At 41.2% G+C, this 22,352-nt stretch overlaps 1 protein-coding gene and 1 pseudogene across 1 annotated transcript in view; one reads left to right on the top strand and one right to left on the bottom strand.

The window, feature by feature from the left end:
* STARD9 (StAR-related lipid transfer (START) domain containing 9) overlaps window positions 1-22,352 on the top strand; it is a 114,988-nt gene that overhangs the window by 12,071 nt on the left and 80,565 nt on the right. The window contains exons 2-3 of the mRNA XM_006831888.1: window positions 1,939-2,008; window positions 3,750-3,866. Coding sequence (XP_006831951.1) covers window positions 1,939-2,008; window positions 3,750-3,866 — 187 coding nt within the window. The remainder of the gene's footprint in view (window positions 1-1,938; window positions 2,009-3,749; window positions 3,867-22,352) is intronic.
* LOC102839985 lies at window positions 17,213-18,002 on the bottom strand (annotated as a pseudogene).

Genomic DNA, 22,352 nt, shown 5'->3' with positions numbered 1-22,352 from the left:
AACCTAGAAATATTCTTAAGAATTGCTCTGATTTAGGAAAATAAAAGGAAAGGATTTGGGAAATACGAGAGGGTTTCAAAAAGTTCATGGCAAAATTATTGTCTTTCAGTTTCATTGTTCCATGAACTTTTCAAATCCCCCTAGTATGTTGTCAGGACCTCCAGAGAGGACTTTAACATATTTTTTTTTATCACTACCAGTGACTATAATATGAAAGAAAATGAGGGATATCATGCCCTGGGCCAAGGATACTCTCCTGTGTTTCTGAGCCTGATTTCTAAGATATAGTTAAGAGCATAAGCTTTGTTGTTGTTATTATGTGCCGTGCAGTCAGTTCCAACTCATAGCGACCCTGTACAAGGTTTCTGAGGCTGTAAATCTTTATGGAAGCAGAAAGCCCCATCTTTCTCCCATGAAACAGCTGGTAGTTTTGAACTGCTGACCGTGAGATTAGCAACCCGATTTGTAACCACTACGCTACCAGAGCTTCTTGTAAAAACAAGGATATGCTAGGAAGCTGTCAGAAGCATATGTTAGGAAGAGTGCATGAAAGGAAATACAATATGTAGTTCACCTACATATTGTTGTTAAATGTTGTCGAGTTGGTTCCATTGTATAGTGTTTCTGAAGAGCGACTTGTGGGTTTGAACCACCAGCCTTGTGGTTCAAACCAACCTGTGGTCTAGTTCTTATTCTACAGTGCCACACCAGGACTCCTCATAGCTACTCAATAAATAAATGGTGTTCTATGAAGAAAAACGGCATCAGGATTGGAGGAAAACTCATTAACAGCCTAAGATATGCAGATGATACAACCTTGCTTGCTGAAAGTGAAAAGGACTTAAAACATTTACTGATGAAGATCAAAGAGCGCAGCCTGCAGTATGGATTACATCTCAATGTAAAGAAAACAAAAATCCTCACCACTGGACCAGTAAACACCATTCTTATCAATGGAGTAAAGATTGAAGTTGTCAAGGACTTCATTTTTCTTGGATCAACTATCAACACTCATGGAAACAGCAGTCAAGAATCAGAAGACGTATTGCATTAGGCAAATCTGATGCACAAGACCTTTTTTTTAAGTGTTGAAGAGCAAAGATGTCAGCTTGAGGACTAAGGTGTGCCTGACCCAACCATGGTATTTTCAGTAACCTCATATGCATGCAACAGCTGGACAGGGAATAAGGAAGACCATAGAAGAATTGATGCTTTTGGGTTATGGTGTTGGAGGAGAATATTGAAAGTGCCATGGGCTGCCAAAAGAACCAACAGATCTGTGTTGGAAGAAGTGCAGCCAGAGTGCTCCTTGGAGGCCAGGATGGCCAAATTTCGTCTCTCATACTTTGGACATATTGTCAGGAAGGACTAGTCACTGGAGAAAGATATCATGTTTGGTAGGGTGGAGGGTTGGAGGAAAAGACGAAGACCCCCAGCGAGATGGATTAGCAAAGTGGTAGCATCAATGGGCTCAAGCCTGGCAACGATAGCGAGGTTGGCCTAAGATCAGGTAGTGTTTTGTTCTGCTGTGCATAAGGTCGCTATGAGTCGGTACCAACTTGATGGCACCTAACAACAACAACAACAATCTTGGTGTGGGCTAATGCATCAGACTGCAGAGTCGTTTGAACTGCAAGGTCAGTGTTTCAAGCTCACCAGCAGCTCCTTGGAAACCCTGTACAGGGTCACTATAGGTCGGAATTGACTTGATGGCACTTAACAACAACAGCAGTAGCTATTAGAGATTCAAATTCTAGTGATCCAGAGAAGCATACCATCTAGAGGGCAGATATCTAGTTATGGGAACAGTAAGTAGTAGAGAGACAATCTATTCTACCTACTAGTACTTGTTGCGCCAGCCCTCAACTTCTCTTTTCTTGATTTGAGGGGGGAAGAAAGTATTGTCTCTTGTCATATGAGTTTGGATCTTGTTTCTAGGGAGACCAAAGATGGTGGAAGAATTATCATGGAAGTTGATGGCAAAGTGGCAAAAATCAGGAATTTAAAGGTAAGCCTTATTTCATTCTACTGAGGGCTTCTGGGGTAAAGTTGTGTATGTGAATGTTTTTAGAGTGAGGATGGGTGGCAGAGAGGAGGATATATAAGAAGAATTGTGGGAAGCACTTGGACCAACCATAAAGCTGATAGGAAAATAAAACAGGAAAGAAGTGTAGGGGATGTTGGCAGCAAGCAGAGTGTAGCTGTTGTGGAAACTAGTCAGTAGCTGCCTTGGCTAGCTTAATGTGTACTACAGGCAAATCCGTGTGTACAAGAGGGCTTTAAAACTTTGTGGGGAAATGGAGTTAAAAGATAATGGAATTTTCCCACACAGTTTTGAAGCCCCTTGTATATCTAACTGAACTGACCACCAGTTGGACTTTGTCCAAGCCTCTCAATTGGTAGCTGTCCATTTTTAGAGGTATTATTAGGGATTGTAGTAGGCATCTGCTAATGCAGGATTCATTTTGGCCACATGAAAATGAGGTCCTAGTGAAAGCTTTCAGATTCCAAAAGGGAGTTAGTCAGTAGCCTGTCTTTTTTTTTTCAACTGCCATAAGTTTTGCTACAAGTTCTTTTTCACTGATATGACTGAACTTTAAATCACAATTGGCCAGACAGAACTTCCTTCCCTCACCCCTCCCAGGGCTCATTTCCTCCATCCTGTTCCTCCAATCACCAGGCCAGCAGAAGGTGGGATTCCAGTAGAACACTTTTTGTCTTGGGGAGGAGACAGAAGTTGGCCATGTGACCGACTACTGTGATAGTCAGCTTGCAGGTGGTACTCTGCATGAGGAAGCTGGCTGGCAGGAGTGAGGACTACCTGGACCCCTGTGTTGCTTCTGTGATGTGATCTGTTTCCTTTTGTCAGTAGTTCTCTGCTAAAAGAGAACAGGACCTGCCAAACTTTCAACAGGAGCTCCCCAGAGACAAAGAACCTTTCATTCTTTGTTTCTTGTTTATATCTCTATTGCCTAATCAGTCCAGTTGCTTTGTTTTGGGAGCTCATATTTTTGGTTCTTTAGAATAAATCCTGGCCAAATCAAACCCTAATCTGTCCTCTACACACCTCCCTGGCTGCTTTTTCCCCTGAGGTCAGTCACCCACTAAGAATCTCTTAGTCATTCTGACAGCCTCATTCTTCTGTAGCGTATGGCGGCTAGTACCAGAGATGGCCTTTCCCAAGCGTAAACTTTAAATAGTAAGAAAAGGCATTTCTGTGATTAATGCTGTTTTCTCTAACATCTGTGGTAAGTGCAGTTCTGGGTTCTGGCTTGGCCCTCATCTACCTTGGACAGTTGGGTTGGTCCTAGCTCTTCTATCTAACTCAGTTTCAAAATCACTTGGGATAGATCCCCCAAACAGCGCTGAGAAAGCCATAAATTGACAAGACTGTCAGGCCTGGGTTTGAACTACTCATGCACTCCCAGTTTCTTCTGTAGAGATGCTTCCTGAAGAAATGATAATGAGAGAAAGATGCCCAGAGAGGGAAAGGCTCTTTCTTCCAAGCTGCCACATTTCTCACATGGTTGGTTCATAAGGAGGTAGACTTAGACAAGTTTAATTCTCTGGGATTATATTTGTGCCTAATGAGATGGGGACAGAAGTTACTATTTTTCTTTTTCAGGTACATATTGTAAACATGGCATGACCAACCCAGGTCTCTAACTACAGCAAAGAGAAATTTAGGACCTCTGTCCAGAATCTGATATTCTAATAGAGATGACATTGGATCCTATGTGTGGTTACAGGTGGACAGTCGGTCAGATGGCTTTGGGGACTCCCGGGAGAAGGTTGTAACATTTGGCTTTGATTACTGCTACTGGTCAGTCAACCCAGAGGACCCCCAATATGCATCTCAGGATGTGGTAATACCATTTATTATTTCTCCATCCCTCTTTTTCAGTTTTTCAAAACAACTACTTATGGTATTTTGGTCCGAAGCTGAGAAACAAAAGTAAAAAGTATCACTTCCAGAAAGAGAAAAACAGATGGGAAAAGACTCCTTGCTCAGTGCATGAAAGTGGCTAGTTGTCCATGTAGGCCTCAGTATGACTTAGTGGGATACAAGTTAGTGTTTTGCTCCTGTGGTGGGTAATTGTACTCACCTTAAGTCAATACACACTTGACTTTGAGTGGCACACAAGAGAAGGGCCTAGGAATCCTACAAACTAGTTTCCTCTTTGTGCCTTATGCTTGTAGGCTGAGTATGAAAGGGTCAGACAGCCTGAAAGGTATGTAGAAAATGAGGTCCACTTATCTGAGATCTGAGGATCAAGAAACCAGCCAAAGCTTTGCTGAAGCTGTTGGTCACCCTTCCTGAGTCTGGGTAACCTATACTCTGATAGCTCTGTTTAGTTCTCTCGCAAAATTCAAGGCAGCAGGTCTGGACAGTTGGGTCTGGAGACTTCCTTCTGTTCTGTGAAGCAGCAGCATTGCTTACCAGGTCGTGTTCTGATTTGAGCACTGTCAAAGGTGACGTATTCAGTCCTCATGACGGCCAGCAAGCCTTGCCTCATTCAGTCCTGTGGTTACAGGCTGCGGTCCTCTCCCTACCAGCCGCCAGGGTACTCTCTGTGGAAAACCATCCCTAAAATTAGAAACACTATTTACCTGACATTTGTGGGTCAGTATCATGCTTACATAGAAAAGAAAAGAATATTACAGGAATGTGTCCTTAGGAAATACCATTGAAAATAGAAATAGTTTGAGGGGAACTCTAAGCAACCAATCATTGTGTCTCAGTTTATATATCTTTGAACAGAAAGTCAAAGTGTGTTTCTGCTAAGTGTTTTAGTCTTTTGTGAAACTCTTTCTAATTATGCCAAAGGAATAATTAGAGTCTGAATGATTTACAGGAGAAAATACTGATTTTCTGTTGATAACAGACTTCTGAAGATGATTGGATAGTTTTAAACCACTGAGATGTCATTCCCCTAGTCTTCCCTTCAGAGGGTAACTTCTGGAAGCAATCCCCTATGCCCCTGTGGGACCCATGTCTCTGTAGGTCCCTTCACCTATAATATGAGCCTCTGTCCTTTGAATATGAGAATACTGACAGGTCCAAGTTTGTCTTACGGCCCTTGTTTTTTATCCCAGCACCCAGGGTGAGGTTTCCCATTAACTGGTATATGTAGGGTTTCATTGAAATCCTCCAAGAAAAGCCACAAAAGGAACAGACTCAGAGAGGGTGGAACTCCTATTGCAATCCACAGTTGTGTATATAGTCGAGAATATTTTTCATAGAAGATGGTATTCTTTCTATTAGCAGAAAGTATAAACATTCTCATGAATGTTTCAACCCTCCCTGGGCATAACCAGGTATGTTCTATACATAAGAAAAATCAAGTATTTTATATAATATTTGATAAGTCAATAATCTGATAGGTGTGTGTGTGTTAAAACAAAGCAAACAAGCTTATGCATGAGTTGGGTGTGAGGCTCATGATTTACATTTACAAGGCTTAGATATATAAAAATAATCTAATAGAAGCACAGAAAGTCATAGAGGAGTAGAATTCATAAATATGATTCTTCTTCTGTTGTCTGATTTGAAGTTCAATAGAAAGATCAAATGGAGTAGACTCACTCAATGACTGGTAAGACTGAGGAATTTGCACTGACAACCTAAGACAGGCAGCGTCCCTTAAACAATCAATAAATAAGGAGGATTCAGATGCAGACAGTACAGACCCAGTCAGGAGGCCAAGCCCCTGTGGGCCCAAGCGTTGTTGACCGTCCAAACCATAGGCTCTGAGGATCAGACTTTAGCTACCTAGCAGACATAGCAAACTGTCCCTCATCTGATTATTCAGTAATGCTTGTTAGTAATCTCATACATGAGCCCTGGATATCCACAGACAAATGTAAAAATCTTCCCTAAAAGCCGAGACTGTAAATTCCAAAAAGCCAAGTCCCCCCCCATCCAAAAAAAAAAAAAAAAAAAGCTAAAGAGGATAGAGAGAAACACTGAAACTGATGATATATGGTGGGGATAATAATCAATGTAATGAAACAAGCTATTTGAATGGTTGAATGTGAAGCTGATGATGTGCCCTGTAAACTTTCACTCAATGCAAAATAAAATCATTTAATTTTAAAAAAAAAAAAAAAAAAAAAAGGAGTAGACTCAGACAGGAAGCCTGTGCAGAGAGATAAAATCTGTGTCTCCTGAGGTTTATTCCAGTTTGTTCATTAATTGTCTGAGGCCCTCATCAATCCCAAGGGGAGTTTGTACAGGAGAGAGAAGAAAGGGAATCTCTGTCATAAGCTGGGGGAGAGCCAGAGGTCCCTGATGGTGGTAGGACCCATATCCACATGGTTTGATCAGAGAGCCTCATTGCTTAAACACAGAAATTGGAGGTCAGGCTTAACCCTAATCATTGTAACTCAGAGACCACCAGAGGTAGAAGAAGCAGAATGCCATAATTAAGCTTCAGGTGGAATACTACCTAGTTTATCCTTTCTTAAAGCACAGAAATCCTCTCTATAACATTTATGATATCTTTAAGTATCAGTTTTATAGAGGCATGATTAAAAAAAATTTTTTTATTATGAATTGAGTGCAGGTTTGTGGAGCAGATCATCAGTTTGACATTCAACAAATCATACACTTTGTTTCATCTCAATGATTGCAAACCTCTCAATGTAACAATCACCTATTCCACTTCTGCCCTGTGTTTCCTGTTTCCACTCCTTCTCATTTCCCCACACCCTTATAGATTGTGTTCTAAGGTAAATGCTGCCCTTTTGATCTCGAATGGTTGACCATTCTATGGTGTGTGTACCTCATTAATGTCAGTCACCCCCATATATGTACCTATCTATTGCTTGGCTAAATATTGAGCCATGGGGTGAGTTCCAGACCTGAAGGTAACCCAGGACTATAGTTTCTAGATTCCACAGTCTCTATCTGACCAGTAAACTTGGTTTTTTGTTTTTTATTTTATGGTTTTGAGTTTTGTTCTACATTTTCTCCCACTCTATCCAGGACCTTCTAATGTGTTTTCCTTTCAGAACGGTTGGGTAGTAGAAGTCAGGCACTATCTAGTTTTTCTGGTCTCAGGGTCATGGAGACTAATGTTTCCATAGGCCATTAGTCTGTTGGACTAACTGTTTTTATGCATTGTTCAATTTTCCTTTCTTCCAGACAGGGAGACACCAATAGTTGCACCTTAGATGGTCATTCGTGAGCTTTTAAGATCCCAGTTACTACTCTTCAAAGTGATATGCATGGGACTTTCAACAATCCATACATGTTGTGTTTCATCTTAGTGATTGAAAGCCCCTCAGTGCAGTGTCATCTCTCCCACTTACTCCCTTGTTTGTTTCCGGTTTCTAGTCCTCCTTTTCTGACCCCTCTGAACTTAGTCTTTGGGTAAATGCTGTCCTTTTGATCTCAGATGCTTGATTATTCTAAGGTGTGCGTCCCTTACTAGTGTCATTGTTCCCCTTATAGACCTGCCTCTTGTTTGACTGGAAACTGAGCCACAGGGGTGAGTTCACTTCCAGACCTGATGAGTGAATAAGGACCATAGTCTTGGGGGTGTCCCAGTAGTCTCTGTCTGACCAGTAAGCCTTATGATTATGAATTTTTTTCCACATTTTTCTCCCACTCTATGCAGGGCCTTACTAAAGATCCCTTTCAGAGAAATTGGTAGTGGTAACCAGGCACCATCCCCTATTTCTAGTCCCAGGGTTGTGGAGACTGATACTTGTGTGGTCCGTTAGTCCACTGGACTAATTGTTTCCATGTGTCTTCAATTTTCATCACACTTGAAAATCATGTGAGTGAGTAGGAGGTTTCCTCTTACAACCACTGAATTCAAAACTGAGTTTATAGCAGTAATGTTATTGTTTTTAATATTTGTTTAGTGTCCTCACTACACTGAACCCTAAACAACACACAGAGGGCATCCATTGTCTGCCTATTGACAGAGTCCTGAAAGTGTGTGTGTGTGTGAGAGAGAGAGAGACAGACAGACAGATTTGTTTGTGAGCACTTTCACCAGTTCTTTCCTTCAGACAAGGAGAGAACAATAGTTATACACCGTAGATAGCTACTCAGGAACTTTTAAGATCTCAGTCACTACTTTCCAAAGTAGGATGTGGAACATTGTCTTGTGGACTATGTTCTGCCAGTTGAGCTTGGTGTACCCCAAGTCCTGAACCCCCAGGCCCAACGACTCATTCCCTCAAAGTGTTTGGTTATATCTAAGAGGTTTTCATAACTTTGCCCCCTGTATGCTCCACTACATTCATGGATCTATTTGCAGCAAAAGTAAATACCTTTGTCCAATTACCCTCTGTTAACAGCTCTCCATTCTTAAAAGTAGATCATTATTGATCTAACATGTGCTTTCGATTTTTGTTAATATTTGCTTTGCACTGAAACTTTACCTCAAAATTGGCCTACTTTGTCTGACTTCATACTTTGTAATAAATCTGAATTTTTTTTCATATGTAATCATTTTAATGTTGTTATTGTTGTTAAGTGCTGTTGAGTCAGTTCCGACTCATAGTGACCATGTATAGGGTTTCTGCGGAGTAGCTGATAAGCTTGATCCACCAACCTTGCAGAGTTAAACCTGAATTCGAATTGAACAGTAACATATTAGCTGGCTTACTTTGGATTCATCCTCTGTGAATCCTAGTTTCTATAATAGGAATTTTAATATATACCTCAAAGAGTCATTGTGAGGAGGAAATGAAATAACTATGCAAAGTGCCTAGCCCAGTGCTTGACAATTAGGAGTTGAATGAATGAATGTAGGCATTCTGTGGCTTGGTCCCTGTTGTAATTACCATTTTCACAGTACTAGAAAAGCAAGATGTCCAAACTTTTTTCTAAGAGTTTAATTAGATTTAAAAATCTCCTTCTGAATTTGGTTATGATCCCTTCTGGGACCAGTATGCTCTACTTGGAAAATGAACTTCCCTGCCTTTTTCCTGGTCAGGAACATCTGTTGGAGCAGGCATCCTCTGCTCAAGTGTATTGTGTTTGGGTGACTGGATGTTTGTAAAACTTTCCATGAGGCTCATTAGCTCAGCTTTACCCAGCAAGGATTGTAAGTGGCTGTTTCAAAACAAGTACAGCCTGGGTCAACAAAAACCATGTCCAGGACCAAAAAGCTTCCCAGTCCATTGTGGAAACCAATTGCTTCTATTCTCCCGGAGATCTTTATTTCAAAGTTCTGTTATTTAGCTAAAACATAATACCTAGAACACTTTTGTAGTTTTTTCTGATAAAAACAAAATCACGTGAATGAACAGATTTCCTCTCACAACCACTGAATCTAAAACTGAGTTTATAGCAGTAATATTGTTGTTTGTTGTCGTTTTAATAGTTCTTTAGTGCCCTCACTACACTGAACCCTAAACAGCACACACACAAGAGAACACCCATTGCCTGCCTACCCACAAAGAGTTCTGAAGGAATGTGCGTGTGTGAGACAGAGTCTCTTGTGAGTACTTTCTTTAGTTGTGGACTGCAACTTAAGGATATCAGGAACTTGGACAGTCTTCAGAGGAAACACACACACGCACAAATAACTAAAGGGCTGGACTACAGGAACCAAGAGGAAAGCTGCTATCAGCGTAGTACACCTCACAGGCATTCTGTGTGTGATTGTTTAGTGAAGTAATGTTAGGTCCAGAGACAGGAAGACAGAGAACTGGATGAGTTTTACAGTTTATGGAGCATGGGAAGCAGCTGGTATTCATTTGCATTAGGGAAAAAAAAGATGATTTCAAATTAAAGTGCAGAGGACTGTATGTCATTGGAACATGTAAAGTAAGTTGTGCAAAACTTCTAAATTCTGAATGTGGTAGCTAAAGAGTTTGACTTCAGAATTCTAGAATGTTAATATCTGAAGAAGTGCTGGAGACCATTCAAACTACTTACTTTAAAGATGGAAAAAGCTGAGGCCCAAAGAAACAAAGGAACAGCTACAAAAATGCATTTTTTTTTTTTCTTTTTGGCTTGTCCAGAGTTGTACTTGATATGGTAAGATGTACCATTCCTTATCCTAGTGATAGGCCATGAAGTGTAGAGCAAAGCTCCCAGTGAGGCAGAAAATGTACTGCTTTCACAGAATTCCAAGAAAAGCGTTTTTTCTTTATAGCAGACCTATCCCTGACTCTAAATCACCCCAATGGTCACTCAGGATGAGGAAGTTGCACTCCTGATGTGGAACTGTAAGATCAGTACTGGACTGTGAACCACAAAGTCAACAATTCAGACCCAGCAGCTGTTCCTGGGAAACCTTATACAGGATTGCTATGAGTTGGAACCGACTCAAGGGCACTCAACAACAACAAATATGGGGAATAGAAGATTCCCATTATTATGGATTCTCTGTTAGCATGCTGTGGCATTTCTGTCTGGAGTCCCCAGTCAATGACAAGATAAGTGATCTGTTACTGTTGCCTTGGAAAATAAGTGAGGTGAAATGTAATCAAGAGTATAACCCTCATCTCGTTTGTATGTCTTGAATTTGGAGTGTGAGTGAGGACTTGAGAGGAAGAATGAAAAAAGGTGGAAGGGTCACTAAAACTGCAGAATGACCTTCGAGGAGCAAGAGGAGAGGGAAACATGAAGAGGAAAATAAGATGAGCAGGAATTTGAAAGTTCACAGAGTCATGGGACAGATGCTGTTAGGATGATGTCACTATCTACAGTAGAAATGATTATCATCATTTTAGGGATGGATACAGGTTCAGATAGATTGAACAGCTTGTTTAGAGTCACACAACCAAGTAGTAGGACCAACATTCAAATCTTCAACTGAGACTCCAAGGTCCAAGCTTTCAACACTATATCAGACAACCGTATTTATGTTTGTATTTCCAGTGCTGCCTGTCTTAAATGATCAAGTAATGATCATTGGATTAAAGATTTAATAATAATTGCATGAATGAGAGACAAGATAGGACTCTGTGTCCCTGGATCTGCCTGCTTGTTCTGAGAAGGCCTCATGGTTTCCTAAGTTAGAGAACCACTGATTCTCTGAGTTTCTTTGTGTGAGTGTCCCCTTTCCCTAATGCATGTATGTGCTAGGGACACTGGGGAGCCTGTGGGCGGCAAAACATTTTCTCATGAATATTTGTAGAGCTTTATACATTCCATAGTGCTATTTCCTCCCAACCAAGATGGAGGCAGAAATGGAAGAGAGAGAAGTTTATAAGAAAAGGCCTTTTTGTGCAGTAATTGGATGGGACTTTGCAGCCAGACCCAAGTGAGGGGAGGGGAGTTGCCATCAGTGTTTCATTTCAGTGTACGCCCTCTGCCAGCAGCACAGCTGCTCTGCTACATAAGAGTGTCCATGGCTGGATTTTAAAGGAATAAGGTCATTCTTTTGGATTCATCTAACTTGTTCTCCCCCTCTTTGGAAACTTGATTGCAAATCCTTAAAGACTGTTTTCAGATTCATAGAAGGATCTGAAGACTAGAGATCCTTGACACTTATTCTTTGCTGCTAGTACCAAATGCCTGTACAAAAATGAATAGCAGAAAGTCGAGAAATGTTTTACAATGCAAAGGCTTGTTTAGAAAGCTCAAAATTATAAAGAAGACCAGACTTACTGGTCTGATAGAGACTGGTGGAACCCCGGAGACTGTGACCCTTAGACACTCTTCAAACCTGAAACTGAACCACTTGGGGAGATTACCTTTCAGCCAAACAATAGACAGGCCCATAAAGTGAACAAAAGCACTTGTGTGGAACATGCTCCTCAGAACAATCAACCAAATGAGACCAAAAGGGCAGCATTTGCCCCCAAAGTTCAGAGTGAAGGCAGAAAAGGTGGACGAATGAAAACAGGGAACCCAGGCAGGAAGTGGGAAGAGTGCTGTTATATTGAGAGGGTTACAACTAGTGTTTCATAACAAAGTGAGAAAGGGAAACTAAACTGTTCTGTAAACTTCACCCAAACTATAAAATAAAAATAACAACCGCAAATGAGAGAATTAAAGTCGGATGATTAAAAAAGAAAGCATGCTTATTTGGATTGCTTGCCTTTGTGAGCCTAAAGGAAACAAAAATTCCTGATCGTCCTTGAGAAGTCTAGACTGGACAGAAGTTATCTGTACGGGAGTCATGTCCAAAGCTTGATAGTTGTTTGCAGACCCTGGGCAGCCTAAGCATAAATAATAGCGTTCCTGAGACAATTGTCCTTGAAGTTATGTAGGCATTCTCTTGCTTGCACCTGCAATGTCGAGAAGTTTCCCTACACTCCCACTCTGTCAGTACACATGGGCTTGTCCCCAGGATTTAAAGGAATTGTCAATTAATTGCTTGGTGAATAGAAGTGTGATAATGGGGCTGATTACTTTGAGAATTTTGGAAAATCTGAATCTTGTAAACAGGAGCATATAAAATGAAGCCCAGCTCTGTGAGTGAAAAGTCCATATGTTCACCAGAGTAAACCAGCATGCACAAGCAGACTGATACCATTAGTCCTGTCCAGAGGAAGCCACCTGGTCTGTCTTGCCAGGTGCTAAATCCTCTTCCCACACACTTTCACAGTAAGCCTGTGTACTCATTAAGTACTCATTCAGCACCATTTAAATAGTCCTCTGTTTGGGGGAGACAGTCCAGCTGACCAACAAAAGACTCCTTCTCAATGAAACTCTTGAGAAGGGTTTAGAGAAAGTATTTGGAGAGAATGGGAGTGATTTTTTTCTAATTCTATACTCAGCAGAACAAGAACAACTGTATAAACCAAAGTATCAGCTAATTAATTAGCTTATTCAAATATCTGACTGGAAAGGCAATGTAAGCTACTAAAGTATGCAAACAATGCAGAAGAGTATAATGTAAACATTTTTAAAAAAACCCTCAACCTCTTCCTTGCCTTCCCCCAAGATTTCCCTAGAGGTAACCACTATCTTAATTTCTTGAGTATCTTTCCAGAAGTTCTCTAGGTAGGAATATATTGTATAAAAACCCACTTCTGTCAGTAACCCTGTGGGATAGAGTAGAACTACTCCACAGGATTTCCACGGCTATAAATCTTCATGGGAGCAGATAGTCTCATCTTTATCATGGGTATGGAACCACTGACTTTGCGGTTAGCAGTCCAGTGTGTATCCACTATACCATCAGGGCTCATTAGTATGCATTGTATATTGTGTTAAGTGCCCTGGAGTTAATTCCAACTCACAGTGACCCTGTATAGGGTGTGGACCACTGACCTTGTGACAGTGGTGGTTATGTGCCTTGGAGTAGGTTTCTACTCATAGCGACCCTATACAGGGTTTCCGAGGCTATAAATCTTTACGGGAGCAGAAAGCCTCATCTTTCTCCTGCGGAACAGCTAGTAGTTTTGAACTGTTGACCTTGTGGTTTGCAGCCCAATTCATAACCACTATGCCACCAGAGCTTCTTCCAGTGCTTGTCCTACAGTACCAATTACAAAGGATGTGAAGTTTCATCTCATTGAGGTTTTGATTTGCATTTCCCCTAATGATTAATGGGGAGTCCTGGTGTGGCGCTGTGGGTTAATGCGCCAGACTGCAAGCCGTTTGAACTGCGAAGTCTGCGGTTCAAGCTCACCAGCTGCGCCTCAGAAACCCTATACAGGGTTGCTATGGGTCGGAATCGACTCGAGGGCACTTAACAACAACAACAACGACAACAGTGATGAATGGAGTCCTGGTGTGGCGCTGTTGGTTGAAGTCCACTTGAACTGGGAGGCTTGCAGTTCAAGCTCACCAGCTGCTCCTCGGAAACCCTATACAAGGTCGCTATGGTTTGGAACTCAACTCGATGGCACTTAACAACAGCAACAATGATTAATAGTATGGCATTGTAGGATAAGCACTGGACTGCTAACCATAAGGTTAATAGTTCATGTTCACCAGCTGCTCCTCAGAAACCCTATCCAGGGTCACTATGAGGTGAAACCAAGTTAACAACACACAGCAGCACAGCAATGAAGAAGCCATGATTGGGCAATGGTTAAGCACTCAGCTGCTGACCAGCCGCTCCACAGCCATTTCTATGAAATATCTAGAACAGAGAGTAAAGTTTATTAGTGGTTACCATTAGTGGCTGGGTGGGAGGGGGAAAGGGATAGTCATTGTTTAGGGGACAGAGCTTCTGTTAAGGGTTTATAGAAAATTTTTGAAATGGGTAGTGATGGTGGTTGAATATACATAATGAAAATAATTTCACTAAATTATGCATGTTAGAAATGTTGAAATGGCAAGTGATTTTTGTTACATATATGAGAGAGTTTCAGAAAGTTCATAGAAGAAAATCCAGTTAAAGTGCATTCACCACTTGTCATGTGACATGGGCTTGCATGTCACTGTGATGCTAACCAGATTTAATTGAAACTTCCAGACTAAGACAGACAGGGAAGAAAGACCAGGTTATCTGCTTCAGAAAATCATCCAGTGAAAGCCCTACGATCAGGAGATTCCATTGTGCATGGCCTTGCCTTGAGTTAGAGACCCACCCAATGGCAGCTGACAAGAGCAAACCCTTAATAAGAGTGTTTTAGAACACTGGATCACGCCCCTTGATTTTTTTCATCTTTGCCCATATGGTAGGTAGAAATGATATCTTGTTGTTGGTTTTGATTTGCTTTTCTTTTACTATAATTGAGGTTCATTTTTATTGGCCATTTGTGTCTTTTCTTCCCTGTAAATTGTGTATTGATATCACTTCTGCATTTTTCTGTTTTATTGTTTATTTATGTCTTATTTTTTAAAGTAATTGGTATATTAAAGAAATCGGTCTTTTGTCTGCCATATTTATTGCAAATATTTCCCCTGCTTATGGTTTTCTTTTCATTCTGTTGTGATTTTTAAGCTTTTGCTGTGTGTGGATAATAATACTTTTTTTTTTTAAATGTGATAAAATTTATCAACATTTCTCATGGCTTTTGGTGTGTCAAGCTTAGAAAGGCCTTATCCATTCTGAGATTATGAAAATATTCATTGTAGTTTTCTCTTTTTTCTGGTATGTTTGTTCTTCAGTGCCCTTGAGTTGATTCCAACTCATTGCAACCCTTCATAGGGATTCCGAGGCTGTAAATCTGTGTGGGAGCAGAAAGCCTCATCTTTCTCCTGTGTTCTGGAATGCTTATAGTATATCTCATACACACACACACACGAGGGGGCTTTGAAAAGTATGAGAAAAATGAAAAGATCATAGAATTTTTCCATGAACTTTTTGAAGCTCCCTTGCATAAATACTTTATACATACATATTTAAATATTCATTCCATCTAGAATTCTTCAGTGTGAGAAATGAGGTAGGACTCCAGCTCTGTTTATTTTTTTCCAGAAGACTAGCCAATTGGCCCAATACCATTTATTGAAACTCCTGTTTTTATTGTCAAGATAAAAAGCCACTCTTCTAATTTGCTAAATTCTTACATTTGCTTGGGGTCTCATTGTAAACTCCTTATTTTGTTCCCATAATCTCTTATTATTTTGGTGCTAGAACCATACTAAGGAGCTCTGGTAGCGTAGTGGTTACGAATCGGGCTGCGAACCTTACGGTCAGCGGTTCGAAACTGCCAGCCGCTCCGCGGGAGAAAGATGAGGCTTTCTACTCCCGTAAAGATTTATACCCTCGGAAACCCTGTACAGGGTCGTTATGGGTCGGACCCGACTCGATGGCACTTAACAACAACAACAACAGAACCATACTGGATAAGAAAGTTTCAAACGTATATGAAAACACATTATATTGTTTCACTACTGTAACCTTTTAATAATGTATGGGCTCATTTCTCTAATTTCTTTCTCAAACTCTTGGCTATTTTGTCTGTTGCTCTTTTCTCAAATGCTCTGTGCTTCTCTGCTCTTACTCATGTTGGTCCCCTCTTCCTGAAATATATTAATACTTCTCACTTCCCCAGTTTCTGCCATTCAAAATTCAGCCCATTCTTCAAGACTCAATTCAAATGCTACTTTTCTCTTGAAGTCATCACCATCCCTAGGATTCTCACTGTGGTGGTGGGTAGGTGCCCTTGAGTCCGTTCTGACTTATAGCAGCCCTTTGTATAACAGAACAAAACACTGCCCAAGCCTGCGCTATCCTCACAAGTGTTGCTATATTTGAGCCCTTGAGTTGTAGCCACTGTATCAATCCATCTCATCGGGGGTCTTCCTCTTTTTCACTGACCCTCTACTTTGCCATGTCTGTTACGGATGAATTGTGTCCCCCAGAAATATGTGTTAGCTTGGCTAGACCATGATTGTCAGTATTATGTAATTATCCTCCATTTTGTTATCTGATGTAATTATCTGATGTGTTGTAAATCCTTATCTCTGTAATGTTAATAGAGGGAATCCTGGAGACACTGTGGAATAAGCATTAGACTGTTAACCCCACAATACATGGTTCAAACCCACCAGCTGTTCTTCTGTCTTCTCCCATAAAGATTTACAGTCTTGGAAACCCTTTATAAGGATGCTTTGAGTCAAAAGGTGTCCTGGTGTGGCGCTGTAGGGTAAGCACTGCACTGCTAGTCACGGGGTTGGTAGTTCAAACCCATCAGCCACTGTTTTAGAAACCCTATAAGGGTTGCCATGAGTTGAAACTGACTCAATGACACTTAACAACCACAATGAGGACTAGACTCAGTGGCATTGGGTTTATTATATTTATGAGGCAAGATTAGAGGCAGTTATGCTAATGAAGCAGGAAGCAATTTACAGGATTAGGATTAGGATTATTTTAAATTCCAAGATTTACAGTCTTGGAAACTGTTCGTAAGGATGCTATGAGTTGGCAGGTATTCTTGTGTGGCACTGTAGGATAAGCACTGCAGTATAAGCACTTAATATTTCTGGTATAGCAGCACTAGATAGCTATGACAGTGTCTTTCTCCAGGGACTGGGTCCTCTTGATAACGTCCAAGTGCATGAGATGAAGTCTCAAAATCCTTGCTTCTCGGGAGCATTCTGTTTGTACTTCAGCTGGCTCTTATACTGTCTCCTGACTCTTTTCTGGTACTTTATGGATATTGTATTTAGGTACATCACTTATCTCTTACATTAGACTGAGCAGAGACTTGAAGGCAAAGACTAGCCTCATCCATATTTATTTTTACCTTTTTTAGAGATCTGAAGTGATTTTATTTCCTTCACTATTTAAGCCAACCGTGAAATTTCACAGTGATTGCTGGGGTGGGTGGGGCAGAAGGAAGGCTGTGTGAAGAATCTTCTGGGCTGTGGTGGGTCTACAGGGTGGTCTCACTGGGGCAGTTGGAGGAGCGCTGACCACCTGTGTGGCAGGTCAGTGATGTTCCAAGAGTGGCAGAGCTGGTAGGCAATGTCCTCTGCAGCCTCCAGTAGGCGCAGCGCCATCAGGCCATCATCCACAGTGGCAGAGAGTTGGCTAGAACCTTGGCTGCCTTGGAATTGCCTTCCGTAGAGATGATGACTGCCTTCTGCTGTTCAGCCTTTTCCATCACAAATCTGGCTCTCTGCTGAGCTGCCTGTTTGGCTTCTATTGCTTCTGTGAACTCCTTCCCAAAGGTCAGATGCGTCCAGGACACATCATCCCGGATGAGTCCAAAGGTGGCTGCACACTCCTAGAGATTGTTGTGCACCTGTCTGGAGATCAACTCTCTCTGGGTGATTAGTTCTCCAGCATCAAAGCGAGCCACCACTGGCTTGAGGATCTTTGTTGTGCTGGGTACCAGCTCATCATAGTCCTCTCTGATGCTGGTGTAGGTGCATGGCAGCTGGCTGGCAGCTGACTAGAAGAGGATGTGCACTGTGATGTTCACATTCTGTAAATCTCTGCTCCCGGTGACTATTGGCATGTTCCATGGTTGAGAGCAGCAATCAAAGATAATTGGTTTGTTTCCAAAGGATGAGAAAATGAGTCCCTTCCCCTCCCATGATGTCCTGACCTCCACATCAAAGATGACCGCTCTGTGTCCTACATTCACATTATACAAGGCAGAATTTACCACACTTCTTCAGTGGCCAAGGCCAGGCCAAACTTGCTGATGGACTCAAACACCTCGGAAGCCATGGCTGGATCTCGCCTTTTAGCCACTCACACCTGCTTCCACTTGGACTTGCACATTCTCATCCATTTTTTGATCCTCACATTCCCTACCACAGTGACATTCCATTCAGTGAACATGTAGCAGGTGCTACCACTGCAATATATGGGGTAGAGTGAGTGCTGTAGGGGGGATATGGAGATGTAAGGCTTCAGAAAGCTTAAAGTGGCACTGGGGGCACCATGCTTTTTTTAGGCACTGTTTTAGTTATCTAGAGCTTCTAGAACAGAAATAACACAAGTGGAGGGCTTTAACAATCAGAGGTTTATTTTCTCACAGTTTAGGAGGCTAGCAATCCAAATTCAGAGTACCAGCTCTAGAGAAAGGCTTCTGTCAGCTCTGGCAGGAGGACTTTGCCTCCTTTCAACAGCTGTGGTCCTGGCATTCACTGGAGATCTCCATGTGTCTGTCTAGGAGCTTCTCAGAGCAGGGACCCCAGGTCAGAGGACACACTCCACTCCTGACTTTTTTCTTGATGGTGCTGAGATCCCTCCCTCTCTGCTGCTTCTCTCTCCTTTCATCTCTTTTAAGATCAAAGGTGATGCTGGACACACCCTAGGTAAACTTCCCTTATGTCAGTTTGGTGGTGTGTTCTGATGAAGGGGGTTGCATCCCACCCTAATCCCCTTAAATCCGATCAGATAATGGGGATGATTACATCATTGCATATCTGCCAAACCACTGAGAATTGTGGGTCAACCGAGTTGACACATAGTTTGGTGTTGTTGTTAAGTGCCATTAAGTCGGTTCCAACTCATAGTGACATTGTATAGGGTTTCCACGATTCGATATTCAGGTCACAACCCTAAGGAAACTATCCTTATAACTAATTGGCTGCTTGCATCAGAGCGTAGAATAGAGGATAATTACATAATGCCTGTCAGAGTACTAAGAATCAAGGCCTAGCCAAGTTAACATATAACATCAACTATCACAGTTGGTTAAACGTCAGTGAAACCTCTCCTTTCTCCAAGAAAGGCAGAGTTGATTGTTTCTTATTTTTCAAGTGTGAGGCAGAGGATCTTGAACTATTTATAGACTCATTTCTGAAACAAACTGAACACAGTAAAAGCCTGAAATCAAATGGTGACCAGATGTGTCCAGGCATCCCTCTGGCTGTATTTAGAAACTGTAAATGGCAGAGTCCCTAGGGAACTAGACTCTGGGGCAGAAATGGGTGGGTTCAGGCTTATAAGATCATGTGGTATACAGTTAACCCATTACAGCTGATCCTTGGGGTGGAAGAGGCAAGCAGAAGTGTGTTCAAACTTACTTGTGTGCTAGAAATGAGAGATTATTCCTTTTCAGTGATTTCATTACTCAACTCTTGTCTCTGTAGCTAGGCTGCTCGACAGGCTACAAATGTTATATTGGAACATGTGCTGAGTTGATAGAGAAATAGTGGTTCTGCTGAGATGAAAACTGATAGAAATACGTTAATTACTTTTCCTTCTTTATTACTTTCCCCTGTTAAACGAACCTCGTCTCATTTGTGGTGCTGTTGTGGTAATGTTTCTGGATGATATTACTTTTCCTTTGTCCCACAACAGAGGTTTTAAAAAAAATAGAAGCAACTTCCTTCTTCCATAAGCATTTGGAAACATTCCATGGAGTTTGGAGATTCAATCTCAGGGATGTTGCACTAAATTTTGGAAAATGTTCTTTTGCCTAACTCCCTTAATGGGAAGCGAGGAAAACAAACACACACAAACTTACTGAGAATCTATTAAAGTTTCAGGTACTGAACTTATACAAGGGAACCTCAAAAAGTTTTTGGAAAAACTATGTTCTTTTTATTCCATTTTTCCACAAACTTTTTAAAACCTCCTCATATTATCTTTTCCATTACTTACAGCAACCTTGAAAAACAGAAATTATTATCTCTATTTCATAGACAGGAAAACAGAGGTTAAGTAACTTGTCCACAGTCATACTGGTAAGTGTTGGGTCCCAGATTTAAACCCAGTTATCCCTGTACAGTGCTATAGGATAAGCACTGGACTGCTGACTGCCTAGGTTGGCAGTTTAAATTCACCAGGCACTTCTTAGAAACCCTATATAGAGTTGCTATGGATTGGAACCGACTCAATGGCACTTACCAACAACAATATCATCATCTTGCCTTCAAAGCCCTTACTCTTTCCACTATACCCTGCTACATGTTACATGAGCTCACTCTTTATCCTTGTCTGATGTGTTCTTGTCACTGCAATTTGCTGTGTGATAAGAATGAGCTGATCAGGAATATTGGACTGTAAACCTGTGTTTACTTAGGAAACATCCAGGAGTTGTGAATAAAGAACATCTGTTCTCAGTCCTCCTTACTGACTCCCCTCTGAGAGAGGGGGAACCAGCACCTGTTTTATTTATTTATTGTAGTTTAGGTGAAAGTTAAAATAGTAAATTAGTTTCCATTCGATAATTTACACAGTTTGTTTCATGATATTGGTTGCCAACCCCCTCAGTGTAACAACGGTACCCTTCCCACTTCCTCCCTGGGTTCCTCATTTCCATTTGTCCTTCTTTCCTGCCCCTTTCTGCTTTCTGAGCTTTGTTTTGAGGTAAAGGCTGCCCATTGATCCTTTATGGTTGATCATATTGAGGAATACATTCCTCCCTGGTGTTATTATCCCTTATAGGAGCCTGTCTGTTGTTTGGCTGGAGTTGATCTTCGGGGGTGGCTTCAGTGTCAGATTTGAAAGGTATCTAAGGACCACAGTGTCAAGGGCTCCACCAGTCTCTATCACATCAGTAAGCCTGGTCTTGTTTATGATTTTGAGTTTTGTTCTACTTTTTTTTCTCTCTCTCTGTCCAGGATCATCACCTATTTTTGCTTTTCTATCTGAAGCAAGTGCTTGTCTGCAGGTATCAGGGTGCTTTGTTCTGAACCCCTAATAGCACTTACCCACATCACTTTCTGAGACAAAAGATACACTTCATGGCAAATGGTGGCTTCATTTGACCTATTCTGATCCAGAGACCAAGTTTTGAAATGCACTTTGAAAATGAGGAACTATAACCAGAGGTGCCCATTAAAGACTCTGAGGTCCCTGTGTTAACCCTGACAACTGTGGTGCTACTTTTCCTTCTCAACAAAGCTCAGCATATCCTGGTACCTCTTTCTTTATAGGTCCTTTCCCATCTATGAAGTATTCTAAAGTCTCTACTTTCTTATTGTTGTCAGTTGCCATTGAGTCAGGTACAGCTGATGGGAACTTTTGTGTACGAGGAGGCTTCAAAAAACATGAATAAATGTAATTAAAAGATAATGCAATGTTTTCATGTACTTTTGAAGCCCCCTTGTATAACAAACCAAAACATTACTCAGTCCTACATCATCTTCCAGCAAGTATTCTGTTGTGATCCATCAAGTTTTCATTGGCTAAATTTTGAAAGAATATCTCTAGAACTTTCTTTCTCGTCTGTCATAATCTACAAGTGTTGCTGAAACCTGTTCACCCTAGGTCACCTGCTGGTATTTGAAATTTCCAATGTATAGCTTCAAGCATCACAGCAACACAAAGCTACCGAAGTACAGCAAACTGACACATGGTGGTAGGGTTTCATTTAGGGGAGGAAATTATAAGTGTAGGACCCCCAAACTGAATTTACAGTTTATACGGTTTTAAATTAAATTAAATTTTATCTCATTTTCTATGTTTCTTGTCAATCCTACCTGTTTTAAGTATTTATTCCTCAGCAAAAACTAACCTCATTTACTTAGTATTGTTTACATGTTGTTAAGTGTCATAGAATTGGTTCTGATTCATACTGACCCTGTATAGGGCTTCCAAGGAGTGGCTGTTAAGTTTGAACTGCCAGTCTTATGGCTAGCAGTCCAGTGCTTATCCAGAGTGCCATCTTCCACACCAAAGAGGATAAATCTCTTAGGCATTTGTCAACTTCATTAAGATTTTTTGATGTTTGTTAACTATATTCCATTGACTCTTAGTCCCAAATTACTGAGTAACTGTGTTGGTTTGTGTCAATACATCTTAGTTGTCAGTAGCAGGAAGTTGTTCATCACCAAGGTCTCTCTTCCATCATCTTAGTTTTGTTTTTTTCATGCTGTCTTTGTTACATGAATGAGACAGGCTTAGTGTAGGATGTATCTTGAGTCAGTCTCTTTTGAGATTTGTTGTTGTTGTTAGGTGCCATCCAGTAGATACCGACCCATAGCAACCCTATGCACAGCAGAACGAAACACTGCCCAATCCTGGGACAACCTCACTACTGTTGCCATGCTTGAGTCCATCGATGCTGCCACTTGGCTAATCCATCTCGTTGGGGGTCTTTCCTCTTTTTCTCTGACCCTC

The sequence above is a fragment of the Chrysochloris asiatica genome, unplaced genomic scaffold (genome assembly GCF_000296735.1).
Source record: "Chrysochloris asiatica unplaced genomic scaffold, ChrAsi1.0 scaffold00004, whole genome shotgun sequence".
Taxonomy (NCBI): domain Eukaryota; kingdom Metazoa; phylum Chordata; class Mammalia; order Afrosoricida; family Chrysochloridae; genus Chrysochloris; species Chrysochloris asiatica.
The sequence above is the reverse complement of the archived record's forward strand: the minus strand, read 5'-3'. Positions and strand labels throughout refer to the sequence as shown.